The sequence below is a fragment of the Punica granatum genome, chromosome 3 (assembly GCF_007655135.1).
Source record: "Punica granatum isolate Tunisia-2019 chromosome 3, ASM765513v2, whole genome shotgun sequence".
In the NCBI taxonomy this organism is placed as follows: Eukaryota; Viridiplantae; Streptophyta; class Magnoliopsida; order Myrtales; family Lythraceae; genus Punica; species Punica granatum.
This window is the reverse complement of record NC_045129.1, coordinates 1431031-1445694: the sequence shown is the minus strand read 5'-3', so window position 1 is coordinate 1445694 and position 14664 is coordinate 1431031. Positions and strand designations below refer to the sequence as shown.

The following is a 14664-nucleotide window of genomic DNA, read 5'->3' as shown; positions in this document are numbered from 1 at the left end:
CATCCAAAACTAACTAATCGCGTACATATTGTTATTACATTAACCTCAAGCTCAATTGGTTCATGTGAACCAGGCCGGCACAATCATCCGAGGTTCGGCCTTCTTAGTAAGAGCTTGCTGCATTGCATAACCAATGCTGAGATTCGTATGACTAATAGTAAAAGGTCGATTCTGAGTATGATCAACTTCAATGTATGATGTGATTAGTAATGCGTTGAGCAATCAAATCATCATCGCCCTCGTGTACCATTTTTTCGAAATTAAATATGTAGTTCTAAACGGAAAAAAAAAAAACTCAGGATGATGATATATGCTTGACGATTAATAAGAAAAATAGATTGGCTAATTGCTTGATTAGATGGAAAGTGACCAATATCGATCATATGCGCTGCAATCGGGATTCTGTGGATGTTCACAAATTGTTACATCCCAAAACAACCTCCAAATTAAGGCAGCTATGATCGAGATAACTTGCAAGAGATCAAATTCGAAGGAGAAATGCTTCCAGAAAGTTGTGCTGTAAAAGATCTAATCAAAGTCTTCCTTAATTCATGATATCAGACCATAGAATCACTCCAAATCTTTTTCCAACCGAAACGAAATGTTATTACGATCTTCACTCGTACGCAAACATCAGAACACAAACCATTGAACTACCTCTTCAGAGAAACGAAGCATCGATCCATAGAAACTAAAGCTAGATAGAATAGGAACATCGACATTTCACAAATCGATGATCAGAAAGCCAACTCGAAACCCTAAGACACAGATGCCATCTTAGACTACTATGGAGTACCGACCAGATCCACTGGAACGCCTTCTCCATAACCAAGCCCTTAGTAATAGCTAATACCTTTGTTCTTCGATCCCTTCTTGTTGCTGGTGGTAGGATAGGTAGTGATATGCTTGTACTTGACCTGAGCCTGGTACTCGTCGGAGCAGCCGGTCCACTAATCGTTCACCTTGACAGTTGACTTGTACAAGATCTCCTCCCTGTAGCCGTAGGGGGCCGGACCTCCGGGTGATGAACTCCCTGCCCTTGTGAGTCTGGTCGAAGCGGTAGGAGGAACCGTTGGACTGGTCCTTGTAGTAGGACTTGGTTGAATTCTCGAACTGGTTCAGGCCCCACCTTGCTCGAGCCGTAGGAGGCTGCGGAGGCGCCTTGGAGGCCGGAACCACCTCAATGTAGCCGCATTAGTGGACATCATTAGGGTTCTTCGCCATTGCTGCGCCTCTGAGAGTGATGGTGAGAGAGAGAGAAATGGGAGCAAGATCGGTGCCAGGGGAGGGTTCTATTTATAGACGGAGACGAGATATTTTTCATTGGAAAATATGAGTGAAAATGGGAATTGAACGGACGAGATCGATTAATGCTTTACGTCTACCTTAATCGAGTGATGATTATTATAGAAGTGTCTTTTAATACTGGCATATTCTAAGAAGATTAATGCAAATCATTGATGTGGAAAAAAAAAAGACAAAATAATTATTTGTTCACGGTCTCAAGCAAGGCATTCAAATTGCAGGTGGAGCTGCCGTTTGGCTCCCCCCCCCCCCCGGAGGATGATCTCCACCGGGGAGGTCCAGCTGCAGTGCATCACGAACGCCCCGACCGATCAGTGTCTTAGGACTGCCAGCTGTGGCGCCCAGGGCACAATCTTCCCTCTTTCCAGCACTTTCTCGACGATGTCTCCCGGAAAATTCTGCTCCATCATGTCTCCGCGGAAGGAAAGGAGGAACGTGTGCCTTGTTTCTATCAACACTTCCAGCAGGGCCTTCAGCTCATCTGGCTTGGGCTTGGCTCTCGATGGTCGAGCCACGGAATGCAGCCATTTGGGTCGGAGAAAGGTGGAGGTGAGGCCAGGCCCAAGGGGCCAATGCTGAGATACTTCGGGATCTTCGAACCGAGATATTTGGTAACTACTGGTTCGGCTTCTTCAAAGCAGTTGACGGCTACAGCGGTCGCTCGATGGAGAGTGTTGCCCATACTGTGAAGCATCCGTGGGAATGGCGAATTACGGTTCCCAAACAGTATTAACATTATGCAAGTCCCTGCATTTAGAGTTCGATAATCCAGGAATGAAGTCGAGCACTTTGTCTTCACAGTCTGCACAGCACGAGGATAATAATTCAATATATACCTAGCAACAACGTAACTCTATATCATTTTAATTTCAACAGTCCGACCAACAGATCAGATATTACGTGCAGAAGTAACATATAGATATAGACAGAAACATACATATACATCATCGTCTTGCATGGGTATCTGCATGGATGCACATGTAAGATCTAAGCATCCAAACCATACGTATCTACAATATAATATGCATATATATATATATATATATACTTTTTTTCCGGTAGTTGAAGGAGCAATATAATATGCATATTTGTAGAGTACGTACGAGTTCATATGCCGCACGTATTTGAAGATCTCAACGAATGCATATATTCCAAAAGCATATATATATATATATAAAACTATCATTTTGGCATATCAATTTGTCTCGACCCATCAATTTGGTGCATATAATCCAAAAGCATATATAATTAGTACTTCATTATTACCTTTTTCTGCTGGGTGAATACTTTAATTATTACCTGTGCCAGTCCCGAAGGTGGAAAGGATCAGATCGGTCTCCGCGAACGCCAGAGCAGAGCGACAACCACCAGTCCGGATCGCCACCCACGGGAGACCCCTCTCTTCGGCTAAATCTCCCACGAGCCACAGGAAAGCATCTGATGTCATGCAGCTGATCGGACTGCCTACCGCTGCCTCGACTGCTCTCCTGAGGCTCACTTCAGCGCCGCCTTCGAGAACAGATCCACGGGTTCCAGCTGGACTCCAACCTCTTTCGGGTCAATAGCCAGGGTGTAGCCCTCAGGCAGCCCGTCATGTACGTTGAAAGGCCAGACGTTGAGTGAAGGGCTAGTATTTGCATCGTGGGACGAGTTTGGGAAGAGAAACGGCATTGGATTTTTCGGTGGCGAAGAAGGAAAAGATGGCAAACGGGAAGGAGAAGATGGCAACGTTGTCCACCTAAGGAAATACACAAAGTCACCAACCTTTCTTTCCATATGGATAACCTATCAACTGCAGTTTCGGGATCTTTCCTGGAATTTGTCCTTGACGCGTGGGCGATTATGAGCATAGCCATAACGAACCAAACACCCGTTCGATTGAAGCAATTGGGCGGTTTATTAAATAGTACTCATATGGGCTTTTATTGTCCAGTAAAGGCGCATTCTCCACAAAATCGAACAAGGAGAGAGGCTTGAAATAATAGCGCTTCAGCAACATTAAGAATGCGTTGGTGTTTTCGTTCCACACGGTCGTTTTGCCGTGGAGTGTCTGTGCACGGCGTTTGATGTATAATCCCGCGCTGAGAAAAAAAACTCCTGCAGATCTCTTGAAAGAAATTTCAATCCATTTTCACTCCGCACAATTTAACTATACAGGCTGACTTTTGAATACGGTATGATCAGATAGAGCACTGACATGGAAAAGAGGGCCCAGAATGCTGGTCATCTCAATTTGCCGCCGTCCAACTCGATTCTAAACCCGGTTTCTTATTCGGTAGGATCGAGCCATGTACCATGACAGAACCAAACGCATAGAGGTCAAGTACAACTACAACAGAAATATGATTGCGCAATAGGAAGTGATCCAGAAACACATCCTATGAATCAGATGATTGCACGTATGCACCATAAACATATAATTAAACAGCGGTCAGTAGAGGTATGTACTTATCTATTACAACAATAGCATTAATTATAATTATTACTATTATTGTAAAACTAATTAATTCAGATTGGAGGATTAAGGTAGCGTTTGGCAACGGATAGGGGTGTAACCAAACCGAGTCGAGCTCGAACAAAGAGGCTCAAAGCTCGGGCTCGAGTGTAAAAGCTAGGGCTTGAGCTCGGCTATAGTTCGATTGAACTTGGAGAGGCGCTAGAGCTCAGCTCGAGTTCGATCTAGCTTAGAGAGGCAGGCTCGAGCTCTAGCTCGTCAGGCTCGGTTTAGTGGATGATGATCTGGGGCACGGGCCACAACTCCGACTAGACCGGATAAGGGTGGTTGGCGGCTAGCAAGTTACGAAACGGGTCAGGTTGGCGAGCTTGAATGCGTATTGTGCGGCCAGAGCTCGACGGCAACATCGACTCGTATGGGAAGAACAGTGTGGTGTGGAAGCCTGGGAATCTGGGATGGAAGGGATCGACTTCTAGGGCACGCACAAGAGAAGATAAGAGAAGAACTTTATTATAATTATTATTTTTTATTTTTTCAAATGTAAATTATATGTAATAATAATGTGGGTCGAGCCTTATTAGGCAGGCTTGGGTTAATAATATATTCTTCTTGGTAGTTGAAGGAAGGCAGCAGCCTTAAAATACAGAGTCAAGAACTAAGTGGAAGAACAAAAACGAGGTATGAAGGCCCTAGCAACACTGTCAAGGAGATGTGTTTCAATGCCCACCGGCAGTGGACTGAAGAAGTGCGTATCAAGCGAGAGAAGAAGAGACTAATTTGCCGACCAATCTACACATACATTCCCTTCGCGGTAGATGTGACAAATCTCAACCAACCAGTCTCTGCCTAGAAGTTCCTTGATGGCCCCGACAAGCGACGCCACCTGATATGAGCCAGGGGAGAAGACTGCGATCAAACTACAGGTAACAAAGGAGTCGAGCTCTAAAATAACTTTACAAAAGCCCAGTGACCAGACATGCTATAAGCCCATAAAAGCACCCCATAGCTCTGCAACAACATCGCTTGAGAATCCGAGGCTTGGGTTAATAATATGTGGGCTCTATCATATGGACTTGTGCTATAAGCCGATTGAGATTTATGTATAAAAAGTCCCTAAGCTCGATAAGGCTCACGAACCAATCGAGCCAAGCACATCAGGGCTCGAGCACGGCTCCAGTTACTGTTACACTTGGCTCAAATTCGATAAGACTAAGCCGAACATGAGCTTTCAGCAAGCCGAACTCGAACAATCTTCGAATTGTATCAGCTGGCTTACACCCCTAGTAACGGAGTATAATCATAATCTACTTTATTCCACGGAATGAAGACAAAATTACTTGGAAAATATATTATTAAAAAATTGATTGTAAATTTGTAAAAATACCAACACATCTTTACGAACGCTAATATAATGATAAAGATTCCGTGTAAACGGCGTCTATATATATATATCTCCAATATCATTAAAATCTCGCAAAAAGAAAAATCTCCATTTACCTGCCTCTCTTTGCTCAACTCATGCGGTAGGTATAATGTAGAAGGCAATATAAACAAACAATATTATATAAACGAGAATTTAATTGTTGTTAATATTATAAGAATATATTTGCCCATAACTCAAAGTGCAATTTTATAGATATTACAAACCTCGTCAATATTGCTTTCCAACTCTATACTTTGCTACAATATATATGAATAACAATTCAATAAGTACAATATCTAAATTTCCCAAATACCAGCTAATATATATAGTATATATTATATTGGGTTATATGTAAATAATACATATATATTTCGATGCGTTAATGATAAAAAAAATTCTTAATAAGTGATAAAGTGGCAAAGTAAGAGATCTTTATTTTTTTTTTAATTTTTTGATGATGTGGCGGTGTGTGAATTCGACTGAGAGTTCCGTTTCTTATTTTTGATAATGTGACAACGTGAAAATTCGGATTATGATTTGTTTTAATATATATATATATTGGAGAAAAACATAAGAAAATAATTATTGTGTTGTTGAATTTGGATTTTCAGTATTCATAAGGACTCGAACTCAAAACTTTATTTAAGCCGAACAAGCGCCGAACCGCTTGAACCAACCCACGTTGTTTGATTATTACTTCTTTCTCGAAAGCAAAACAGGGAATTAGAAGAACTCTCTGTTTTTTATTTTTGCTCGGTACAAAGGAATTAGAAGTACTGATCTTCTGATATAAAAAATGTCCCGAGCTATATTATACATATATACATGCACACACACATATATATAGTGCAGAGAAGAACCTGCATCATCGTGGTGCGGGGAAGAACCAACCTCCATCATCTGCCATACGATTATCTCTTTCCGTGCTCTTGCGTATTATATCTTCCTCCCTAAACAGTCCACCCCCCGATATTACTCCCTCCTCCCCTCGATTACCATTGTTTGTCCACAACAGTTCGCGTTATAACTTTCGAGATGTACCAGATGCAGGATCTAGTGCAAATAATACTATACACATTTCATATACCATGTGAAAAACGAGGAAACATAAAAGCCAATCCCATTCCTAACTAATGTTGCATCGCCATTGCGACGTTTTACAAGATATATATAGTGTGATGTATAATTTTATCGAGGGCAACCGGACCGATATTGTCAACGTTGTTGTGCTGCTTGGATTAGGTGATGGCTCAGTATTCAAAATCAGGGGCCTACATAACATAAGTAGCTTGGCCTTGAATAATTGCGGTGGGCCCCCCATTAATTTAGCAAGCAAATTTATGTGATGGCGCCGCAAATATCGGTGAAGCTTTATCCCAGATACCAATAGCAAGAAATAATGCTTTTCAGGCCGCTAATTATTCTTATGATTGAAAATCTAACAGTATTTATTTGTTTATCAAATTAATCAAGCATATAAAAAACGAAGATCGCACACTTGCAATCATAAGCTGATAACTAACAACTACATGTATAATTAATGACTAAACACATAGAAATTGTATGTTCTTTTCTTCTTCTAGATGCGGGACAGCCTTCTTAACATTTGAAATAAATCATCCTTAAATATAGAAATCGAGGATATATATAATTTATGCCTAAAGAGAATATATTTGTATTGAAATTAGTTATTAGTTTTATTTTTTCGATATAAACTTGATATTCAAAAACTTAACTATACTCCCAACTAATCCAGTTGGGTCGGGTCGGCCCATTAATGAGTAAAACTTTCTCAATATGAATTTTCTGTATTCACAATGATTCGAACTCTCCTTACTTAGGTAGAACAAGTGCCAAACAGTTTGAGTCAACTCATATTGGTTAGATATTAGTTAATTAATTTGAGAAATAAATGTTAATATGATAGCATATATATATTCTATATATAGAGATGTTGCAATCATTATCGAACATGGGTGCCACCACATGGTTTGACACTTTATACCTTATAAATCCAACAACTCTTGAACTTTGTTTATTCTTAACCACCACAAAAAAATTAATTTTGCTCCGTTCCTCGTAGACAATATGGAACCTCTTAATACTTAGATTATCCTCTCCCCCTACCCATTGCCAAGACAGCTTGGAGCGAGGATATTGCACCGTGATGAACACTCTTTTCCTCCTCCTCTTGTTGGTGCTGGCCGTTTCCACGGCGCTCGCGGCCCCAGCCCGTCCCAGATCGAGCACCGCGGGGCAGTTCCTGCAGCCCCACAATGTGGCCCGGGCCGCCCTCAGGGAGCCTCCACTGGTGTGGGACTCGAAGCTGGCAAAGTACGCCCAGCGGTGGGCAAACCAGCGGCGGTGGGACTGCACTCTGAAACACTCCAACGGGCCTTACGGGGAGAACATATTCTGGGGTAGCGGGAATGGGTGGAACCCGGCACAGGCAGTGACGACGTGGGTATCGGAGCGGCGGTGGTACAACTACTGGAGGAACACCTGTTCCAGAGGGCAGATGTGTGGCCACTACACGCAGATCGTTTGGAAGGGGACTCGGAGGCTCGGGTGCGCCGTGGTGACCTGCTACGGTGGTAGAGGCACTTTCATGATATGCAACTATGATCCTCCGGGGAATTACATTGGACAGAGGCCATACTGATGAGTTCAATTAATATAAACATATCATCTCCCACGCAAAATTTTGTAAGTAATAATTTTTCAACGTTATCTTTTTTCTTGCAAGCTAATGCAAGCATTCGAGGTTGCCAACAGCTTGCCAATTGATTGTTTGTTTTGTTGGTCATCTGTTTTTTATTTCCAATTATAAGCCATGAGTCTAATAAATGAGAACAGATATCCAAATAAAAATTGTGTCTGCATCCACGCGGTAAGAGTTTTATCCTTTAACGGATTGACCCAGTTCAACTGTATTAATCGGGATTTAATTGGGGTTCCGAATAACATAGTTCATACCGAAAAAAAATTGTGTGTAGATAGATGCTGGTCTTTTAGTGTACGCGAGCACGCTCCAATCGAGACAAATTTTCCTATATTATCTTTTGGTCTTCCGAACTTCTCCTTTTCTTGTATTTATCACCTCCGCAACATGTGATAGTTTCTTTCTGACAAAACATATAAATCGGTCTCCGAAAGATACCTCGCTATATAAATTCGTCCTTCAAAGATTTATGTTATACAAATTAGTCTCGCCATTTGAAACATGAGGACAAGTTCGTTCCCCCGTTTCACCTTTCATATCAACCATGATGGAAAGTGTTGGTGTGGTCCGTTATACTCTGATTTAGCCCCTTAAATTCCACGTCAGATACGAAATCCCCAAAATGAAGTCAATTTTCGTAAAGCAATTAATTTCTAGTCAAATTATTTAAAAAAAAAGATTTCTTTTTTTAAACACAGAGGGGGCAGATAGGGGCCCTCCGTTCCGGTGACTCTCTCTCTCCTGGTTTTTCCAAGTGAAGAGAGAAAGGAAGAGGGAGGGGATAGATCGGGGGGCTTCTTGGCGACCTTCCCCTCAAACGAGGTTGTCGGAACAGGAGATGGGCCCCAATCTGGCCTCCTCCCCAAATAATTTGTATAACAAAAATCTTTCGGAATCAATTTGTATGTCTTGTCGCTTTCCTTCTTTGCTGAGCGCCTACAGAAATACTAACCAGGAAACCGTACACGGAGGGAACGATCATTACAACTTTAGCGCAATAGGAACTCCATCGAGATCGACCAGTATCTAATATTACGCATATTTTGCGCGATATACGAGTCATGGCTCGATGTGCTAGTGCTTTGATGTGACATTGGATTTGTACTGCTTAATACGTTGACAATGAACATAAATAATCCCAACCCGAGAATAGTATTCGCATATTATTTTTTTCAGTAGAGCATTCACATATTATTAGCATACCATATTATATATATATATATATATATATATGGGTGTGTATATATATCCAGTGGAGAAAAAGTATATATCATAATACATATCATTACTAGCGACTCTTAACATATATATGTGTGTGCGTGAACTTCAGTTCAGTTCCATTAGCTACGTCCGTTTATATATAGTGCACCCTCCTAATTATATATTGGATTGAAATATGTAACCACAAGAGATTTTCAGATAATTAATACTGAAAAATCCTTAAATAATTGTAGAAATTTAATAGGGCCGCTCGCCAATATAATTCCCAACAGGATCGTAGTTGCAGGTCATGAACACATCCCCGTCATCGCACACGACCCGGGCGCACCCGATCCGCCTCGTGGTCTTCCACACGATCTGCGTGTAGTGCCCGCACACCTTCCCCGACTCGCACGAGTTGGTCTCGTAGGTGTAGTATTTCTCCTCGTCGGCCCAAGCGCTCACCGCGTCACGCGGACCCCACGAGGAACCACTGCCCCAGTATATGTTCTCACCGAGCTTGAAGTCGTTCTCCGGGAACGAGTGCTCGGGCTTGCAGTCCAATTTCCTCTGCCCGGCCCACCACCTTATCTCAAAAGTAATTTTATCTTATTTTTCCATGCACTAAGCATACAAATTGAGAAATAAAGTACCAAAATAATTGGAAATGAGAGGTTAACAACATTTCTTTCCGGCAGAAAAAATGAGAGAGGTTACAAACACTATTTTTTTTTCCGGTTATAAAGGAATGCCCATGAGCCAACGCGCAGGAAGTCCCACACAGAGAGAATTGATCCAATGACCTCTTGATTGACAGGCGAGAGCATGCACCATTGCGTTACATCTTATTTTCTCAAGTTACAAACACTTCAATTTCCGGATACTAAGCAAACAAGTTATTGATTTTCACAATTCTTCCTTTTCTTTTTTAGGCGAGTCTCTCTTTTTTTTTTTTTCCTTCTGGAGGCACATAATGAGGATTATTGCTTAAAAAGACTAACCCCTTTTTTTTTCCTATCAAATCATCAAAGTTCATAAATACCATTATGATCCTCGAGTCATGCAGTGAGAGATTCATTTCAGTGATTTATGGGTTTTAGTTTTAGATTATATGATCATACACTCAAAATTCTTAAAATAATCATTATTAAAACAATCCAAGTATCGATATCAGGTTTATATATGTGTATGTAGTCATAAATAGAAGAACAAGAATATCACTGAGGTATGTATTATTCTGTAAGACCGATCGAGAGCCCGAACTTGACTTTGTGCAGGGGGTCGAGGGGTGTCGTAATCATACACATACCTAGCGTAGCGCTCGAGGTCGGAGTCCCACATGAGAGGGAGCTCCCACTTGGAGGCTCGGACCAGGTTCTGGTAGAAGAGGAACTGTAATGACTCCCCTATGCAGTTCCAGCAGAGCTGCTTCGACGCTCTGTAGATGGTCTCGTTGTCTGCATTCTTGAGTGGCCGGAGCTGGTCCAGGGATGGAGACGACGAAGACGAAAGCGGCTTGGAATAATAATGGGCAGTGGAAGCATCGGTTGAGACAACTAATAAGGAAGCTATGGGAAGTATAAGGACGAAGAGGAGTGGCAGAGGCAGGGAGTGGTAATTCCTCATTGTCTGGAATGGGCGTTGGGGAGAGGGAGACCGCGGACAGCTTTTGTTGTATAAGTAATTCATTCATGTCAAGCGTTTATATAAAGGACATTGCTGCAATAGCCAACAAAAACTTCCCCATCAATGATATTGATTACTAGGGAAAGAGCTGTTCGATATGCTAGCCATAACCGGGGTCTGTTCTCGATGTTTCCTATTCGCAATAATAATAATATCACGATTCAAGACGAGCCAGGAATGTTAACCTATTTATCATAGCATCTTCAGAAAAATAGCGTTGTCTTATAACCCGTCATATATCCATGCATTATTGTTGCAAAATCTTGGAAGGACATAGCTATAACTAACTTTATGCATGTGGAGTGAGTTTAATTGGTGGACAGGTGGGCTGATTTGGTCCATAGAAATTGGGGGAACTGAATGTGTCCATATTAAGCAGAATATCAAAATAACAGCCCGTGACCTCGTATGCAAGAATGGTGGGTTCGGCTATGTTGTGCGCCCGTGAGCCGAATGTTGTTTTATTCGAGAGGCAAAAATATTTATTTATTGAATCAAAGCATAATATATATAAAATCTTATCATACATGAAATGTTCAAACTTTCACATGTTCACAAAGTGCTTTCTAGAACACTTTATGTGATACCCTTTATTCGAAAGACTTGCTTCTCCCTTTACTTCGAGCGCATAAGTCAGTCCATCGGCTACAGGCAATTGTATAGTTTGTATCATCAACACGCCTTTGATGTTTCTCGTAGTAGACATTCCAATGGAATAACATGTACACGTATATTCTATGATGAGATTTCTAATCGGCGTAAGTGAGTTTTACATATCTTCCATTAGAAACTTCCGTATAACATTTTTCCTAGGTTTTGATCTGCTTATCAGATGCAATGTTGCTAACTTAAATTCGTCTACACATTTTCACCCAAAAAAGAAATGATCACACATGGATTGAATTAAATATTTTATCCTAGATCAAGTTATGTTTTAATAAGAAAATGGTAAAATACACTCCATAAAGACAATCCACTTCATTCTTAATTAATTAAAACGGACAATCCACCCATTATTAATAGGAAAATTGATACTCCGCTGCATTCGTCTTGTCAATGTAATTGAATTTTTTTATCCCCCAATCTTTAGTTCATTTTTCAGTCTCGTCCTAGTTCATCTTTTAATTCAATGTTGTCCTCGAGGCGCTATGGTTAGCCAATGTTTGGTCTTGTCGTTTAAACCGCTGTCTAATCTATTACATGCAAAAAAATTTTATGAAAGAGAAATCATTTTGAAAATTAAGAAAATATAAAAAGAAAAAAGAACACTTGCCACTGCTTGTTCAAGACCTTCAGCTACCACTAAGTCTTTGGTTATATACAGTGGTGGTATTTGCGGTATGCAAGACTCCACTTGTAACACTGAAATCTTAATCGAAGACCTCTAAAATCTCAATATTAGGATGGAGGTCTTGTTGGAAATCACACTACTACCCAAGATTATAAACCGTGAAAGTAGTCGTAACTTCCTTGGTGTCTTGGCATTATTTTATTGTGGAACACACATTTCATATATACTAGGAATTTATGAAAGGGCACAATTGAAATCTCTAAGTGCAAAAACACACCACCAGCACGGTAGTTTAGTGATTAAACTCTAAGCGCTCTACTCATCACGAGTTCGAACCTCACTGAAGACGTAAAGCTCGTTACTATGTGGGTGTATTATGGGATGGCGATGGCCGACCCATAATACTTGATCTAGTAGGCCTTGGACTTAATTCACTAGTTTGTTGGTGGGACTGTGGTGACCAAGTTGGGCTAAAGTCTCAGTGAGTTATGGCGAAAAGAATATTCTGTGGCAGATAGGTTCCCTTAGTTGGGGCAACCACAGCGGGCTAATAACCCGACCTAGCCTTTAATTCAGCAAAAAAAAAATGCAAAAACACTTCAAGCTATTTCACAATTTTTATTATAGGTGTACATTTTGAATTTCTTTCTTTTTTTTTTAGATTTTGAATTTCCTTTTCGTTCAAACTTTGTTTTTGAATTTCCTAACTCTTTTGAAATTTATTTAGAATTATACTAAATTTTATTTTTAATTTAATTTCTAATTCTTTATATTTTATTTTATTTTCCTAGATTTTATGAGTTTTCCCTTTTTTATCTTTATGCAATTTATATTTTATTCTTAATATTTTTCTGGTGCCATATTACTAATTGATTGCTATGTCATGTAATAATTGACAAAAGTTACATTTAAAACTAAAATGATTCTTAATATATTTCTGTGAAAAAAAATACTACATTTGAAAAACTAAGTAACAGTCATATTGTTGACGCACTTAACTCGAATAAGAATAAGAAAATATTCCAAGTTCTTTAATTAAATGAGTGAAAACGCGTCATAAGAAGATAATTATATAATAGCAAAGAATAATATATTAGATAAAGTGAAGAGACATGGATACATCCTTTAGTCAGTATGCATAGATAAAACGAAGGGACGTGTCTTGATATATGAAAGAACATATTTAGTCGGTCTAGATGTAAAGACGCGTGACTCTATGTGGCAAGATATATGAATGAATTAAATTTTGTCTAGATATATTAGATGCATAAAAAAGTGGTTAGATTCATCGAATATGTATACTATAAATTAAAATATGTTCAGATTTATTGGAAGGGTAAAACTGAAAATTAAGAAAAATTGAGAAACATTTTATCCAGCTTCATACTTTTATGATGGTAATAATAGATTAATTGAAGTTGATAATGTATAAAGTATCTTGGCAAATCACAACACAGTAAAAAGATATATATTGATCATATTTCTAAATTATTATAAGACATAACTTTTTTTTCCTAATAGACACTATTACAAGGGTCGTGTTTTGTCATCATTGAAATATTAATAGAAAATATGTCTAAATACATTGAAAGAATTGATAAAGTTTTTGGGATGTCCAAATACAACGAATGTATGAAATATAAATTATAATAACTGTCTACATATATTGAAGGGTAAAACGGAATTTTAAAATTTGAGAAATATAATATTGAACGTCATACTTTTATATATGTTACAGATATTTGCTACCATGCAATTTTTTTTATCTTGAATAATAAAATAATTTTTAAAATTAATAAATAAAAAATGGGAATATCAACAAAGAGTATGAGAGGAATGATGCTGCTAACACCTTAGCGACAACGAGGTGCCACTAGCTAACAATAATCTATAAGCGGTGTGAGTACGAAGGGATGGGAACTAAGAGTAGGGTAGAAGGGCCGTTGCATCTCACCCTAGGTTATTGAGGATTTCAAAGGACAGTTGTAATCATCAACTATAGGCAAGCTCACTATAGGAAATCTTTTTATCCAAGGCATGACCTCTCGATGTTAAATGCAGCAGTTCTCGATATCGATGTTAAGAAATAGAGGTCTAGTCGATGAACACCCCCAGTTCTAGACCATTGATAAGGCTCAACATTGACGAGTTATTCTCTTTTTTCTTTACTTTTGGAATATTTTGTTTTTAAAAATATTACACATTAATAGGTTTATAAAAAATTAGAATAATTAGAGCAAAATGGACAAACCGAGCGAGCATGATTAAGTAATGAATGTGAAAAAGTAATGAATATGTGAATTGAATGGAAAAAAGATGATTGTGAGGATGAAGTTGAGTGAAACACATGGAAAACTAAAAGAATCTTTTTATTTAATTAACAAGATCAATGTTTTTTTTTTTTGCCACAAAAAGATCAATGGGTTAGACTTTAGAATATCTATTTTGGTTAAAAATGGGGTGTAGTGTCATTATGCAAAAATCTATAAAAGGAGGACTGTATTTTAATTTTTACCCATAAGAAAATCATGACTGAAGAACCAAACTGGTAATAAGCGCAAGCTTCGGACCGAATATAAAAG

General features: G+C 39.2%; 2 protein-coding genes and 1 pseudogene across 2 annotated transcripts; 1 reads left to right on the top strand and 2 right to left on the bottom strand.

Annotated features, from left to right (window-relative positions):
- Nucleotides 1-846: 846 nt before the first annotated feature.
- On the bottom strand, nucleotides 847-3400 carry LOC116199394 (annotated as a pseudogene).
- Nucleotides 3401-7196: 3796 nt separating this feature from the next.
- Nucleotides 7197-8054, top strand: LOC116201591 (pathogenesis-related protein PR-1-like). Its single transcript, XM_031532877.1, has one exon. It carries the CDS (start codon nucleotides 7351-7353, stop codon nucleotides 7843-7845), a length of 495 nt encoding a protein of 164 aa, XP_031388737.1. The 5' UTR covers nucleotides 7197-7350; the 3' UTR covers nucleotides 7846-8054.
- A 1097-nt stretch (nucleotides 8055-9151) lies between these two features.
- On the bottom strand, nucleotides 9152-10799 carry LOC116201590 (pathogenesis-related protein PR-1-like). The gene is made up of 2 exons (XM_031532876.1): nucleotides 10415-10799; nucleotides 9152-9691 (listed from the first exon to the last, which is right to left on the bottom strand). The coding sequence occupies exons 1-2, from the start codon at nucleotides 10792-10794 to the stop codon at nucleotides 9364-9366; spliced, it is 708 nt and encodes a 235-aa protein (XP_031388736.1). The 5' UTR covers nucleotides 10795-10799; the 3' UTR covers nucleotides 9152-9363.
- Between the last annotated feature and the right edge of the window lie 3865 nt (nucleotides 10800-14664).